Here is a 17,284-nt window from a genome sequence, read left to right as displayed (position 1 = left end):
TCACTGGTATAATTAACACCTGTGCGCATGTGTACTGTTTACTATAACACTGTGACCACGTGTACGCGCGTAAAACATATTTTATTTTGTGTTTGTGTGTGTGTGTGTGTGTACAGCGCGTGTGTACTGTTTATTATAACACGTGTGCGCATGTAAAGCAAAAGCAAGTCATATTAGAAAGGTTAAAGATCCAATTCCCTCTCTGTGTGTGTCAGCTGGTACTCTGTGCGTGCGCATGCGTCATTTAAGACCATGCCCCTTCACACACACATCCCCCTCCTCCTCTCGCCTTCACACACACACTTACTGCTTTACACAGAAACACTGCTCTTTCGCGATTCTTTTTAAAGGTAAACTGCAGGATAGTTCATTTTATTTTTACTTTACAGCAGTGATTTCGTTAGTGTGTCGCTCATTCGAATGTCGTTAGAGAGATTTCTTGTTTATTTTCCAGATAAAACAGTCTTTCCGTTAGAGTGTGTGAAACTCAAATAAGAGAGGAAGAAGGCGTATGTAAGACGAGAAGAAGGAGAGAGGAGGGGCTGATTCCTCCTCTCCTCTTACTTTAGCTTCACAGACACAGCGTCTGCATGCATAAACGGAAACACTTACTTGTCAGGATTTATTTTCACCTTTTTTAAAGGTAAAGTGCAGGTTAATTTGTTTTACTTTATATTTTGTATTAATTATTTTTATGTATTCATTAGTTTGGGCTGTGGAACAAATAACCTTATAGGAAAATTCACTTTTGGTTTACGAGTGTTTTGAAATACGAGCCCGCTTCCGAAACGAATTATGGTCGTAATCAAAGGTTCCACTGTATCAAGAGCTTGAGTATAATGATCTCTACATAATCCCCTTCTACACAAATGCACTTATGCAGTTTTTTCACTAGTGTTTGAATACAATCAAGGTACAAAGATTTCTCAGAATGCCGGAGCCATGATCAGACTCTCTGCTTCATGTTTGAAACCCTGGCCTCCCAGGAACAACTTTAATAGCTCAAACATGGACAAACTGTTTGGAGCAATGTCAGTACTCTACACAGGATGAGGCAAGAACTACCAGCTGAGTTCCCATAATGTGCAAGTGGAGTTTGTGAATGATTGTGATACAGTTCCCACACACAGATGTGTCTCTTTATGAGACTGTTCATGGGAATGCCTGCAGTGGACTCTGAGCCACTTTGGTTTGAATCCTCATTCATGGACTTATTGCCTTCTTTAAAATGTCCGCGCCATTCAAATGTTTTACTAACGCTAAGAGTCTCATCACAATACTGTGCTTAAAGTCTACTGTTAATGTCAGTTTTACACCTTTATTCATGAGAAATGTCATCACAAGTCCCAGTTTGTCTTGAATGCTTTTCATATATACATAGCCTTATATGTATGTATAATTTACTAATATGTTATAGCATAATACACTGTAAATCAGATATCTTATGTTGTGCAGGACTCTGTATGTTGTCAGCTGATTTATTTCCAAGGACATTTCATGAATCTGGAGGTCATTATGACACCACTGCACATCAATAAGTTATCAATGGTTCTTAGGAGGTTGCCTCATCCACTGCAGTGATTGCTCTCCTGCTGCCAAACCATGAAAGAGCTATTACACCAATTACCTGCCAATCATGCAGACAGAAAAGCTTTTTTTAGAGAAATTAATGAAATACATATTAGCAATATTTTTGTTGGACAAATAATGTTCATATCACACAGATATGAATATTTGGGGAGAAACTGCTTTCTGAGTGCATATTGACTGTCATAGAATGCTACAAAGACATCTTCAACCCTCCCCCATCCTCCCCCTTTTGCACCCAATAGTCAGTCTCTCTCTCTCTCTCTCTCTCTCTCTCTTTTTTTCCCTTCATTTTCTCTCCACCACCTCATCAGCTTGCATTGAACCTGCAGGCTGTCGGCGGCTAGGGCACAAGAGGCGGGATGGATAAATAAATAAATAAGTGCATAAAGGAGGCATTGAGAAGGGGTCTTCCCAAACGGCTCTGAGACTTGTGGTAGCTGGCTGCACTGCAGAAAAGAGCAGCGAAAGGAGACAGAGTGGAGAAGTGAAGGTGAGGATAGGCGGAGAGAGGAGATGAGTGTGCTTTATAGAGACAGAAAACGAGGGCAGTGTGGTAACACAAGGGGGTGCTAAGATTTGGGTTACAGTGCGTTGCAGAGATGCAGAAAGGACAGTAGGACTACCACTGCAGCACAGCATTGCACAGCATTGACTAAATAAGAGAGGGGGAAAGGGATAAAGCACCCTCACCATGCAAGGCGTGCTTCCCTCAGGCATGCTGGATCCAGGACCAGGTGAGCCACAACTAGGCTCTACCACCTTCAACCTACTAGATCCCGGCACTACCTTCTGAGCTGAGAGGCCTTCATGTCTTGGGAGTGTGCAAGACAACAGGAGTTAAGGAGGAGGGAAAGAAAGGGAGAGGGAGGAGACACCAGAGAAGGAGGAGGCCAGGGTGCTGTATTTTTGGATGAGCGAGCTCCTGAATTAAGAGCTGGTGAAATAAAGATGTAGTGTGAGCAGGAAGCAGAACAAGGAGCGTGCTGTGCTGCAGTGGCGAGGAGTGGAGTAAACGCCGGGTGAACACACAGACACACACACACCCACTCGCATATTCAGCAAGACTCTGCCTGGACAGAGAGAACCCACCGTTGCCGCCGCAGGGCTTGGAAGGTATGGAACTCAATTGGAGTGCTTATGTGTGTATTGTGTTAGGGAGCAGTGGGAGAGGGGATTCAATTTGTCTTTATACAAGAGGGAAGGGGGAACTGAATTAGACTTTATAAAGTTTACGGGTGCATGAGTTTTCAGTGAGTCAGAAGATGTGATTTGAGAAGCTGGGGGTGTGCTCACAAAACTTGCACAAATAAGTTTTTGTATTTGTGTGTTTACAGAAAATGGACAGGAAAAGAACCTTGTGGGTTCTAATTGCTTTCAAGTGAATAGTTTTCTTTGAGTTGGACTGGCTTAGAACTTATTTAGATCTCTGTGAATGTGGTAACTTGCATATCTCTAGACTAGATACAGCTACAGTATGGTGCACCACACTGTTTTTAGGCACTTTTTTTTTTCTTTAAAAGCACCTTTGAATTCTGTTTGAAGATGTGGGAGCTCTCCAAGGAAAATGCAGCCTGCTTTATTTTCCATGTCTGAAGAGACTTATTTAACACCAGAGTCTGGCAGCCTCCAAAAAAGAATCTCCTGGGATTTTTTAACAACTAAACTAGATTATAAAACTTAGACAGTCCTTTGATAGCTTTGATATGATCATAAGTATGGATACCACAGTGGATGGATTATGGGGAACATAGAGTATGGGGTATCTTCACCTTACATGCTTTGGTTGGTTGGATCTCAGTCAAGTCTTTGATTGCTCACTTTCTTGGATGCACGTCATTCATTCCCACTGATAACTTACTGTGCACATTATCCTGATTCATTCATTAAGCAAATGTATTGTTTTTTTAAAGGGAGCAAATTGAACATTACTGTTAAAAACGTTGCCTCCTAGTGGTAGGAGATTGTCCTCTCAGTCACATTGTTCAGGACATAGACTGTTAATTAATATTTTTTCTTCCTTAATCACTGAGAGTGCTATACATATTTCCAACTTCAGACTATATGTCTTCACAGGCTCCAGAGGTGATTCTGCTATGTTGAGCCATATTATTGGTCTTGCTGATTAATAAAAACTTGGATTTTATTAGGAAACGTCTCTTTAGATTTAAGATTGTGCCTGGCAGATCTAGAGGATGGTATTGACAGAAATGATCATTAAATTCTGAGACAAAGGAAGCTGTTGAATACCCAAACCCAAACACCAACACACAAAGTTCTCTGAATTCCTTTATGCTCATGACCTCATCCTTTCCACAGCCCTCTTCCTGTCCTCCCTCAGGATAGCCTTTTGCTACAAAGATATAATCCTGAAGAACTGTGTCCTTCTCTTGGGATAGCATCTGAACTGACTGGATGAGATAATTACTTTCTTTACCATACAAGCTCACTACACCTGAGCTTAGATTATGGCTGTCTTCTGTTCATCTTGGACAATCTATCACCGCCAAATCTGAGAACATTCATCTGTATTGATTACTCCACTAGAGCCCCTAAGGCAACAGATAACTCATTTGTCTGATGTCCTTTTCAGTATTTTATAATGGCTCGTCCAGATCCATCTTATGGGCAACACTGTTCTTTTCATCTTCATTGTTCATTTGTAAATGAGAGACTGCTGGGAACATCACTGAAATTAAATGTTGTTGAAATTAAATTATAATATGTGTAGAAAATCTAAGTTTGACATTTATACTGCCTATAATACCTATAGACAATTTTAAACAACCTCTCACTGATATTGCCATTCTGAAGGTTCAAAGGCTTAGCTCTTATGTTTGTGTTGGGTTCTGTAGGCTACTCTTTTCTCATCGCCACTCATATCCATGCCTGTGTACACAGCCTATGGTGAAAGAGTGAATACTGAAGTGTACTTTAGTTTGACATGAGGCCTTTCTTTTCAGACAGTTCCCTAGGCTAAGAAGCCCCCAATGGAACAGGCCTTCTAATTAGGGTTACCTCTGATCCTCTGCCTGCAGCTGTCTCTACAGTCCAAGTTCAGAGAGCTGGTATTGTTAAGTTTGGATACTTAATAATAGATTTAGTAAAACTACAGCCATGTCAAATAGTTTTTTTTAATTATAGCAGTTTTTCTTCAGTGGGTAGTGCGTGCAAGGATGGATTAAGGGGAGATTATTGTTATCATTATTCTGAGCTAGAGGAAAAGAGAGATTAGCTTGATCATTCAGTAAGCAGGAAATCAATATTCAGCATTTAACTAATAGATGAAAATCTATCTACAAGTAGTTGCAATATCAAGAGAAAATACTTGTCAGCAAGGATCTCTCACTAACTTAATTAAACAAATACTCTTTATAAGCTCTGCTTTCTTACTATGCTTAGCACAATATGACAATATGTACCATAACCTACTTTGTAGATTTCCAGTCATACCTGAAGAAAGTTCTATTTTCTGCAAAAGTTTCACAGTTCCTCAACTCACATTCTCATTTCTCTCCTCACCCCATCTTTGCTTTTCATTTCTTCTCCTTTTCACCCTCTTTTTGTAGATGCCCTCTCGCTGTGGAACAGCGGTGCGGATCTTCACCACCACTTTATTTGCAGCTGTGGTGCTCTTTGCCATTCTACTGGCCTACGTGACTGGCTACCAGTTCATCCATACTGAGCAGCACCACCTCTCCTTTGGCCTGTATGGCGCCATCCTGTCACTACATCTGCTGCTGCAGAGCCTCTTTGCTTACTTGGAACACCGGCACATGCGAGCACCTTCACGGCCTCAGCACTTGCGCTGCACTGTTGCCCTGTGCATCGCGGCCTACCAGGAGGACCCAGACTACCTCCGCAAATGCCTGCGCAGTATACGCCGCATCTCCTTCCCCAGTCTAAAAGTGGTGCTTGTTGTAGATGGTAATCGGTCTGAGGATGCCTATATGATGGATATCTTCCGGGAAGTAATGGGGGGAACAGAGCAGACAGGATGTATGGTATGGAAGGGAAACTACCATAGCAATGGGGCAGGAGGTGCAGGTACAAGCTCAGTGAATATGGATGAGGCTATTCGTGTGGCCCGGATAGTGCGCAACTGCCGCTACTCCTGCATCATGCAAGAATGGGGTGGCAAAAGGGAAGTGATGTATACGGCTTTCAAAGCACTTGGGAACACTGTGGATTATGTGCAGGTGAGTCTTATGCTTATAAATGAGCTTTACCAAGAAAGTAGCTACTTTTAGAGCACAATTTTTTTTAGACTTAAGCTAAAATACACTGCATCTTGAAAAATTTGAATGCCATGAAAAAGCTTTCCTAATTTAATTAAAAAAGGTTAACTTTTATATATTTTAGATTATTTTAATAGATCAGAAAAATAAAAAATCTTAAAGTATTAGAATATACCGTGTATGCATGAGGAAGACTGCTGACATGACAGCTGTCCAAAAGATAATCAACAACACCCTCCACAAGGAGCGTAAGCCACGACGTAAACCACAATGTACTCTATTGAAGCATATTCATATTCACAAGTGACAGGGATGACCACATCCTTAAGACGACTGTCAAGCAAAGCTGATTCAAGAACTTGGGAGAGCTTCACAAGCATGGAAATGAGGTTGGAGTCAGTGCATCAAGAGCCACCATGCAGAGATGTCTTCGGGAAATGGGCTACAACTGTTGCATTCCTAGTATCAAGACCCTGAGGAATGAGGAACAATTTCACCTTGGCTGTAGAAAAAAAGGACTAGACCATTGCTCAGACTGTTACCTTTCACTTGAAAGAAAATTTTTCATTTCATTTGAAAATCAAGATTCCAGAGTCTGGAGGAACACAATCCTAGTTGCTTGAAGTCCAGTGTGAAGTTTCCACAGCTGGTGATGATTTGGGATGTCTTGTCGTCTGCTGGTTTTGGTACAATGTGTTTTATTCAATCCAAAGTCAATGCAGCCATCTACCAGGAGATTTTAAAGCACTTCATGCTTCTGTCTGATGACAAGCTTTATGAAAATGCCAAATTTCTTTTTTCAGTAGGATGTAGCATTTGTACACAGGGCCAAAACTACCACTTACTAGTTTGCTGACCACGATATTACTTTGTACGAATCTATTGAATATTATCAAGAGGAGGATGAGATACACTGATCCAACAAAAGAGACAAGCTTTTTTGTGGCATTGTAAATTCTTTTTTGATGATCTTAGGAAATATTCTAATATTTTTAAATACTCGATTTTTATAAGTTGTTACTGTAATTATAAAAAAAAAGGCTTGAAATATGTAACTTTACATGTAATGAATTAATGAATCTAAAATAATGTTCACTTTTAAAATTGAATCACAAACAAAAATTTCATATTTCATGATTATCAAATTTTTTGAGATGCACTGTAATCAGAGACAGTGTTAAAAAAAACAATCCCCTGTTAATTTCAGTGTTTTTAGTGGCTTCTTATTATCCTCTCCCTTCAACGATCCTTTGATTAGAAGCACTATATAAAGTATATGTCATTTCGGTGTCTTGTCACCTGCACAGCTGAGAACACCTGTCTGCTGTCAACAACCTCTCATTGCTCTTGCAAAGTCCTTGCATCTGCCACTCTCATTTGCCACAGGCATTTCTAATTAGACAGTTTAATCCTTAGTTATACTTTCCCTTTAAAGTAAACCTTTATTTCTGCAATCCTTTGCAAAAATGTATTAGGTGACTACAAATCATTTTGCAGGCTAAAGGCCTTTTTAACTTTATTGCTTTTCTTTTGGGAAATATCACATTTTTCTTCGTCAAGCTCAATTTTTTGTCAAAGAATGCTCTTTATATGTCTGTAGGTATGTGATTCAGACACAGTTCTGGATCCAGCCTGCACAATTGAGCTGTTGAAGGTTCTGGAGGAGGACCCAAAGGTGGGCGGAGTAGGGGGAGATGTACAGGTGAGAGAACTTTGTGGGAAGGTATTTCACCCTGTAACAATTTTTTAAACTCATGATGTTATCTTTTAGTTCTCTGCTACCACAAGACATCTTCCTAAAAAAAAAATAATAAAAAAAAAACCCTTCTTGATTTGTTTCAGATCCTGAACAAATATGACTCCTGGATATCTTTTCTGAGCAGTGTCAGATACTGGATGGCCTTCAACGTGGAGCGTGCCTGTCAGTCGTACTTTGGCTGCGTTCAGTGTATCAGTGGGCCTCTGGGCATGTACCGCAACTCCCTACTCCAGCAGTTCTTGGAGCCCTGGTACCACCAAACCTTTCTGGGCAGCAAATGTAGCTTTGGTGATGACCGGCACCTTACCAATCGAGTCCTCAGCTTTGGCTACAAGACTAAGTTTACTGCACGTTCACAATGCCAGACTGAGACACCTACTCACTACCTCCGCTGGCTCAATCAGCAGACCCGCTGGAGCAAGTCGTACTTTCGGGAGTGGCTCTACAATGCTCTATGGTTCCACAAACACAGCCTCTGGATGACCTATGAGTCTGTGGTCACTGGATTCTTCCCCTTTTTCCTGGTGGCTACAGTGATCCACTTGTTCTACCGTGGACGACTGTGGAACATCCTGCTATTCCTCCTTACAGTTCAGCTGGTGGGAATGGTTAAGGCCACATATGCCTGTTTCCTAAGAGGCAGTCTGGTCATGATTTTTATGTCCCTATATTCTCTGCTGTACATGTCTAGCCTCTTGCCAGCGAAGATCTTTGCCCTGTTGACTATCAATAAAGCAGGCTGGGGCACATCTGGGAGGAAGAAGATTGTGGTGAATTTAATTGGGGCAGTACCTGTAACTGTTTGGGCACTTCTTTTGCTTGGTGGAGTAGCTTACACCATTTACTGTGAGACACAGGAACCATTTAGTGAAACTGAGAAGGTCCTGCTTATTAGCGGGGGCATCCTCTACGCCTGCTACTGGCTTATACTTCTGGTGCTTTACTTGGCTATAGTGGCTAAGCGCTGTAACAAGAGGGAGGAGCAGTACCACCTGCCCTATGTTGAGGCCTGAAATGCCTTAATAGTAATGCTGTATTAACTTTATGGGACTGGCCTGCATCAGTCTTTTACCTTTCTGGTGCTAAGCCCATTGTCATATTGACAAATGATGTATACTGACTTCATTTGAAAGACTATGGAGCTTTTAACCACCAGTTGAGGTACATTTTCTGGCCTTCCAAGAAGGCACAGTTGAGCTGTGCAGTATTTTTACATCTTAAATAGAACACATAGATCAGAGGAAATGTTCAATCATGGTGCTGAGCTCACACCACCATACGCAAATAGAGTGGTGTGGGTGCTTGGACTCAAATACGAATCACACACTGTGGTGAAATGTGTACCGTTCCTGGGAAGAACCCCATAATTATACACTGCAAACTTACACTGAAAATGAGCGGTCATGATTTTCATGAAATCTGATATTATTTGCCTTACATTGAACAGTGGTAAATGCAGTACTAATCAGTATCCTGTTGGGGTTTGTACTATACCAAAAGTATCTGTTGTTTCATTTTGTTTAAACTTATTTCTTAACATTTACTGCAGAATTCTTCAGGAAACATTCTTTTATGCTGTACTGGGAACAACCAAAGCATATTTTAAGGTTTATTTGCTTAGAATTAATCTTACACCACACACTTTTTATTTTTATTTTACATTTGCTGTTACTTTAGATAAAGCTGCAAATTGCAACTAAACTCACCAGCCACATTTTCCTTAAGCAGAAATGCATCAAGCTTGACAATGCAACTTGAAACTTAAATGTGCAAAATAAAACAAGTTGCTGTTTGTTTACATGTTAATAGTAATAAAATGTTTAAACTAGAATACCTTTTATAGATTGTTAAATATTTCTTTATAGACATACAAAATTAGACAAAATACTTGTTTTTGCATATCAGTGTCATATTAACTATGTAATTTTTCATACTAACAAACTGCTAAACATTATAGATACCCAAAAGTTTTTATGTTTACCTGCAAGTCTGTGAATTAAATGTTTATTAGCACTTGTAGAATTACAATATGTTCAAAACATTGGTTTGGAGTTCTGTTTTGCCTAGAGCCTGTACGAATGCCAAAGCAGCAGACATAACGTGTTGTAGAGTGTTTAATCACATGTACTGTCCCTTCCAGTGCCAGTTTGTGGGGTTACTGATTTATTACATAAGCACAATATACACCTGCCTCTCTGACACCATAATCAGGCAGGAGGAATGATCTCTGGGAGTTTTTCTGAGTAGTGTGTGATGGCGTAATTCATGAAATGGCTTTCAGCACAAAAGCTTCTCATCTGGACAAATTCCCATATTGAGGCATTCTATGCACATAAGATGTTTTGTTGTAAAACCTGTAGAACAAAATTGATGTAAATAGCCACAACTTTTATATGCGTTTGAGGATAGTTTTCCAAATTACTGCTTTAAGGGAAGACTATAAGAAGAAACAATTAGGTTTATCAACAAAATGCAGCAGAAAAGACAAATCACTAGCCTGTATGCCCAGGACGAGCAGATTTTATCTCAGCGTTCTGTTTTTAGTAATTTAAATGTAGTGGTCTATGCAGTAGATTTTAGTGAGCTGCTGATGTAGATTTCACCAGCATTTCCCTGTCCTATTCAACAACCATAGAATCGTCTCTTGTAACGTGATCTCCAGGACATCCCTAGGTAAAACAATCAAATAACTAGATAACTTGTCGTACTCCAGTTAAATTATGTTGATTGCTATTTTTTTTATGCCTAGCTAATGAGGTTTAAGGGCAACCAAAGCATAGTACATGGCAAACACATTAACCTTTGCCCAGTGAACTAACTTATGACGTCATGTATATTCTTAATGTTATTTCTGACGAAAGATACACTGTTGAACAGACACTGACCAATAATGTGGATCATTAATTATATATCACTAATTATTATAAATATTTAAAATGTATTTAAATATTAAATTTTAAATATCTACTGTAAATGTCTAATATAAACCAGTGTGTTGCTGTATTTTTATCAATATACATTGGCATTTTTGTGAATCCAGTAAAATGAGCACTACAAAATTGTTTTATGGTTAGAAAAAGTGTTAACTATTTAAGACCATCATTGGTGTCTCGACACATTCACGTCAGAAACACTAATGACAACAAACATCATTTTAATTCCTTTTCGTCTTTGGTTGTAAATGCATAAGAGCACAGTCATTTTGTTTGAACCCATTTACAGTACATACAGTATATTGTGTAATTTGTTAAATATGTAAAACTGTTTTATGTTTATGGAGAAAAAAAAGATTTTCTATCAATATTGCAACGTTACGTTTATTTTTGCAGACCTTTATAACACCTGCAAATTGTTTTTATGGAAATAAACTTTTTCTCTGACTCTTATCTTTCTTTGTCCTAGAAAATGTACCAGCGTCACTTCTATTTTTTGCACTGATGAACCAACACATCAGACACCTCCAAATAGGATTTGTCCTGGAAAAACTGCAAGCAGTCCACTTTTAATTTTTCTCATATATCCAGACCTCACAGAACAGTCTTTTATTCCAAAAGCCTATTTGGAAAGATTTTAAGAGCACCCCTTTAAGCCAGGTATTTTTCAAAATAGATAGTATGCAACACCGTGAATGCCCATCAGGTTATAGGCTTCAGCCACTAAACCTTCTTGGGCACGTTAGTAATAATAGGTTTAGGACGCGTTTTAAAGATCAGCTTCTTTTTGATAATAGCAGATACAGTGTAGGAGGTAGGCTTCTCCTGGCCAGTTTCCATGGATACCTCATCTTCCTGCGGGAGGCCAGAGTGCTTCATCAGAACAGCAAAGGGTTTCTCCAGTTTGACCTGTTTCCCATAAAGGATGTGATGTCCTACAATCAGCACTGGTACTCCCTTTAACACAAACAAACGCAGAAAATTGATACCTTACAGTGTAAATGTTTTATATATCTATACAAATTTAATTGTTTCACCACAAAACAGCTGATTAGATGTCTAACGAAAACATTCTATCCTGCCGTTTTACACTTTACACACATCAGCCATAAAATTGAAAAAACTAACAGATTAAGTTAATAATATCCATTATTTCCTTATATTGACACCTGTCAAGAGGCGGGATATACATGAGGAAAAAAAAATGCTTATTCAATTCTCATGTTACCGGAATCACTCTTTTACAGTTTGAGTCATGGAATACGCCCGTGCCATCAGGGCACAAAACCTCCATTGATGTGGTAACAGTGACTGATGTGATTCAGTAAATTCAGGTTTTCAGCTGACCTCACTTTATTGCCACATAATGTTGCTGAGCCTAAATCCCCAGATCACAACACTGCTTCCTGATGACTCTTTTTATCATGATGCACCCACTGCTCTGGAATACGGTTAATCTGGGCTCATCAGACCACAGAACCATTTCCAATGGTCCAATACTTTGTTCCATACAAAGTACAATCTTTATGCTCCTTAGCAAACTGAAGCCTTTTTTGTTTGAATTAGTTTCACTAACAAGTGGTTTCCTTATGGTTATACAACTATTTGATCCCAATCCTGTGAATTCTCATTACATTGTGTGTATTGAAATGCTCTTACTTTTACTATTAAACATAGCTATAGTTTTTACTGTTGATTTTTACTACACAACTGTGGTAAAAAAAGTGGTTAAGTTCATCTCTGTTCATGATTTGTTCCAACCACGTGTTTTTTCACACAGCTGACAGTCCATTACTATCCTTCAAGGTTTTGATAATATGTTGAGGGATTCTTAACCCAGTTCCAGTAACTTTAGATCTCCTTAGTTGTTTGCATTGCTTGATGCAGCTCTTGATTAAAGTTGATGTGCTATAAACAGGGAAAAGGGCAAGCATAAGGACCTAAAAGAATTTAACATGAGCCACATTGTAATGGCTAAAAAACTGGGTTAGAACAGCAGTAAATGTCAGAACTGGACCTGAAAGCCTGGCATGAAATGTTACTTTGACGCAACACCTAATATAAATTGTTCAGACCAAGTATCCCCTAATGGCAGTGGCCTCTTTCAGTTGCATAATGCACACCGCTGCACTGCAAAGTAATTTAGGAATGGCTTAGGGAATAGGAGAAAGAGTGAAAGGTTTGAAGGGAAGTATGGTTGGTGAAAATACAGTAATACATCATCCATGCATATTTTAAAATAGCAACGGTATCCTTTTACTTCCTTACATCCATCCATACATCTATGTAGCAACCGCATGCTACCACCATTACCTGCGAATAAAGTATGCGGTCAACTCACTGCTGCTCCTCACATTGTCCAGTTCCATTATTACCTCACAGTATGACATAAACGTTGATCTGTTATATGGTGAGGGACGCCCGCTACACTGGGATTTCAGTTGCTTTGAGGTCAGACTGACATACTCATTTTCGCTGTAGACGACGCTTCCTAGTGTTACAGACGGCAAGGAGCGCCTGAGACACACTCAAACCTCCGCCCAGGTGCATGGCACAAACACTAATGCATACAAACAAAGAGATAAAGATTTTATAAACACTTGTCACACGTGGACACGCGTTTGCAAAACAGTGAGCTGGTGTTTCTTAAATCTGAATCTTTTGTCAGGTAGTTCAGTGCAACCCGTCCAGTTAGATGTCAGGGTTTGGAGAGTCTCTGTGCGCTCAATTAATGAGCAAAAACGTTAGTATGGATGCTGACACAAAAACAGCATACAACCCTCCTCAGACTGTATTTAAACAGCCACTTTTCCTAAGAGCAGATTAATCTAAAGCCACACAGGTTTTAGCGGCACAACTCGAGAAACGCAATATGTTGGCATCTTCTGCAGTGGGGATATCACAATCTAAATGTGCAAAGAAAATGTTAGATGGTCTCTGACTAGCGACCACACCTTTATGGCCAGGATTTGGACAGCTAATTAAAGTCAGACAGTGCGATTTATTAGATTAGACTGCTATGTATTTTGACTGTCATTGAGTAAAATGTGTTATTTTAAATAGACACATGCGACAAGTGCTCATACGATAGAGAGCGACAGGGATCAACTGGTGAGATTCTTTGTGTTCTTCATGCTTGACTGATTGTCCACAAATAAATGTTCAATGCTGGAAATCCATTTAAATCCTGCAACTTCCTCATTATCATGGAGCATGCTGCTCATGGTTGCTTAGCAACAGCAGATGCCATGCCGTTGGGAAAGAAGGAAAAAGCATTTTTTCCCTTTTTTTTTTTTTTTTTTTTTAGATACAACATGTGAATGGCCCCGTACAGTAGCTTTTACTTTAAATTTATCTTGATTTTATAGTGTCTTCTTGTGTTGTTATTCAGGCATAAAATTACACTTTGCTTTTTTAGTTTGCTTTGGCCTGAAAAGCACACAATAAATACTTTTGTCTTGTAGTTACACTTTTTCTAAAACACCTACAGTATAAATTTTGTAATTCTAAAAGTTAAAGCAGTTTTCGTTTACAAGCAACAACCTGGAATATACTTTAAATAATTTTAACACTTGAATGCAGTGTTGGGGGACGTTACTTTTTAAAGTAACTATTTACATTACAAAATTCCTGTCATTAAAAAGTAATCAGTTAGATTTCAGCATTATTTTCTGATTAAAATAACTGGTTCGAGTACTTTTCCATTGCAGAAAATAAAAACTCCTTTGTGATTACTCATGCATGTTGTTTTAGTCAAGACCTTTATAATTATTCTACCATCATCACTCAGCAAAGTTTGACCCATAATCTGTTAACTACTAATACCCCTATTTTACCTATGCGGTTTCACGCGTTGGCCGTAAGTACGGTTCATCATTATTCACCCTGAGTTTTGGTGCTGTGATGAGGTTCCCATTTTTCCGCGTGTCGGTTCTCGCATAGTCAAACCGCATAGGTGAGATAGGGGTATAACAGCAGGAATGACGGAGGGGCGGGGCTTGTAGGATGACTTTTACACACACACACACACACACACACACACACTAATGAAAATCACTGCTGTCTGGCTCACGGATTACATAAATTGTCTGAATAACGGATTAATTATTGAAAATATAACTAAATAACTGAATACTTAAATGGTGGACCTAACGCGTTAGAATACTCATTACATCAAATTGAATGTAAGTTGCTTTGGTTTAAGCATCTAATTAAAAAGGGGAAAACAGAGGTTTAGTTCCACTAGACTTAAAATGTGTTTTGTCTCAGACTGCATTAAACGCGAATGTACGTTGCTTGTAAGTTAGAAGCAAATTTAACAACAATTTTTTTTTTTTTATATGAAGCTTGACTTAGTCTTCTGGCTCATCCTGTCGAGGGATTGCCACAGTGGACTATTCGATCCACACACAATTTTGGCACAGAGGTTACACCAGATGCCCTTCCTGATGCAACCCTCCCATTTTATCCGGGCTTGGGACTGCCACTGCGTCCAGTGACTGGAGTTTGGTACTGTATATAAAAATTATTACTATTAATGGACAAATATATGTAGTGTTTACCTCTTTGGTGTAGTGCAGGTCACCCATAAGGTTTCCAGCCAATCCAGTGTTATGTCGTGACACCATCTCTCCCTGTAACTCCACAAGCAGCCACTCACCAGGGGTCTCACCGCTTTTACTGAAACACACATGAATAATGGCTTATAAAACACACACAGGACAGCGAGTGCAGATTACATCCTGCCTACTTTCACAATGGAAAACTTTTATTCATTTTCTATATTGCTTATCCTGTACTGGGTTGTGGGGAGGCCTGGAGCCTATTCCAGGGTACTTTGGGCTCAAGGCGGAGTATATCTTGGACGGGATGGACGGGATGCACACATACACACACACACACACACACACACACACACACACACACACTACAGGTAATTTGAGAACACCAATTAAGCTAATCTGCATGTTTTTGGACTGTGGGAGGAAACAGGAGAACCCTGAGGAATCCCACCAAGCACAGGGAGAAAATGCAAACTCCATGCACACACGTCGATGTGGGAATTGAACCCTCGACTCAGGATGTGCAAGGCCACAGCGCTACTAAACATCTGTGCATTTTATAATTTATTTACCACAACAACAAAAACAAGCACAATAAGGCAAAGAATGACATGAAAGTAGAAGGTCAAACTCTTAATCTGATATAATGTAGGCTCTGTGTGACATTCTAATTTATCAGTTATCTATCTACAGTATCTATTCAATTTAACACCATGTCACATCTGCCAATCCTAACACTATTTAACTTTACTTGGTGTATTTAAACAATTGTCTCTTCTTCATTTTGTATTGTACATCCATATATTCTTTACCAACCGTTTAAAACTTGTTTAGGACATACCTTGAGATGACTATTTGAACCATGTTAAAACTACTTTATTGGATCACGACAGGAACTATAACACACTACGGTTCTGCCCCTGTGTGTGTGTGCGTGACGTGCAGTCCAAACAGCTGGATTTAAACTCATAAACACATCAGTCCAAATAATGACTGAAGATTATCTTCCTTGGTAAGTCCCTTCCGGTTTATTAAGGAGCCGAAAAGTCCCAACAATCCCTCCACAAAGCTCAAGTGAACCACGCGGAGTGAATGTTGTCAGTGTAAACTGTTCTTCTCGCTCAGATTTCCCGCCAGCTCGAGAGTTTGCTCGGACCTTTTCTTCCGCGTGTCTTCGTGTACTTTCAAAATAAAAGCCAACAGTAAACAATTTTCACCAGGAGAGGGCATCAGTGAAAAACTAGCAGTCAGTGGAATGCGACTGCGTCCCATTCTATAGTGTACTTCAAAGTGTGCTAGCTACCCCCTGTACAAGGAATGTCGATTGGGGAACTTCCCTCGACAAAATTCCACCGTTCGAAACACCCTGCAACGTCACCAGCGCAGACGTCACTTCACTTTTCTCCGTGCGTTACCCTGGTAACATAAGCACCTTAGACACCTGTTCTTGCTACTGTGGAAATTTCTCTCTACGGACACAAAATAAATATACCATTATAAAAACACACACTATTAAAATGTTTATAACTCGTAAATATATTATTATATTATATATAAATTATTTTTTTAACAACCGTTTTTGTACAGCTTACTAGCCTATGTAATAGCAAAGACATTTTGATTAAATTAAATGTGGAATTATTGCATCATAGTAATATTATGTTGTCCTCTATATATGTTGCCCTTTTCAAACTCTATTTTTTTTTCGTGCCCCAGCTAGGCACAATGACTGATGGGAGATTTCCGGTCTCATATCCACTTCCAGAGAAGTGAAGACCCATTGTTCACTTGTTCCTTACACTGTTTACAGTTCCCTCTAAAATGAGTAGTTTTGCTTCCTGCGGTTCATCCTGCAGTTTGCTTGTTCTCCCTTGATGGGTTTTCTCTGGGTACCTTGGTTTCCTTTCACAGTCCGAAGATATGCAAATATAGGTTGATTGGCTGCTGTGTGTCCTGTGATTGATTGGCAGACTGTCCGGGTCTCCTGGTCTCCAAGTCTCCTGGTATAGGCTCCAGGCCCGCCAAAAACCTGTACAAGCTGTATAGAAGATAAATGAATAAATATAATACAATATCTGGGGTAACTAATATATATATACTAATTAGGTTTAATATATATAAATATGAACGCGTATGGCGGCATTGTGACTTAGTGACTTAACACTGTGGCCTGGGTTTCCTCCCATTGTCTATAAACAACAACCG

The 17,284-nt window shown here is 39.5% G+C and overlaps 2 protein-coding genes across 2 annotated transcripts; one reads left to right on the top strand and one right to left on the bottom strand.

Moving 5' to 3' along the window:
* The first annotated feature begins 1,963 nt into the window (after positions 1–1,963).
* Positions 1,964–8,633, top strand: has3 (hyaluronan synthase 3). Its single transcript, XM_053500746.1, has 4 exons — positions 1,964–2,703; positions 5,157–5,786; positions 7,426–7,527; positions 7,668–8,633. The coding sequence occupies exons 2-4, from the start codon at positions 5,157–5,159 to the stop codon at positions 8,595–8,597; spliced, it is 1,662 nt and encodes a 553-aa protein (XP_053356721.1). The 5' UTR covers positions 1,964–2,703; the 3' UTR covers positions 8,598–8,633.
* A 165-nt stretch (positions 8,634–8,798) lies between these two features.
* Positions 8,799–16,315, bottom strand: chtf8 (CTF8, chromosome transmission fidelity factor 8 homolog (S. cerevisiae)). The gene is made up of 3 exons (XM_053500670.1): positions 15,921–16,315; positions 15,080–15,197; positions 8,799–11,474 (listed from the first exon to the last, which is right to left on the bottom strand). The coding sequence occupies exons 1-3, from the start codon at positions 15,941–15,943 to the stop codon at positions 11,241–11,243; spliced, it is 375 nt and encodes a 124-aa protein (XP_053356645.1). The 5' UTR covers positions 15,944–16,315; the 3' UTR covers positions 8,799–11,240.
* Positions 16,316–17,284: the final 969 nt, after the last annotated feature.

This window comes from Clarias gariepinus, chromosome 7 (assembly GCF_024256425.1).
Source record: "Clarias gariepinus isolate MV-2021 ecotype Netherlands chromosome 7, CGAR_prim_01v2, whole genome shotgun sequence".
NCBI classification, from domain to species: Eukaryota; Metazoa; Chordata; class Actinopteri; order Siluriformes; family Clariidae; genus Clarias; species Clarias gariepinus.
Note: the sequence above shows the minus strand (reverse complement) of the source record. Positions and strands in the feature narration are given on the sequence as shown.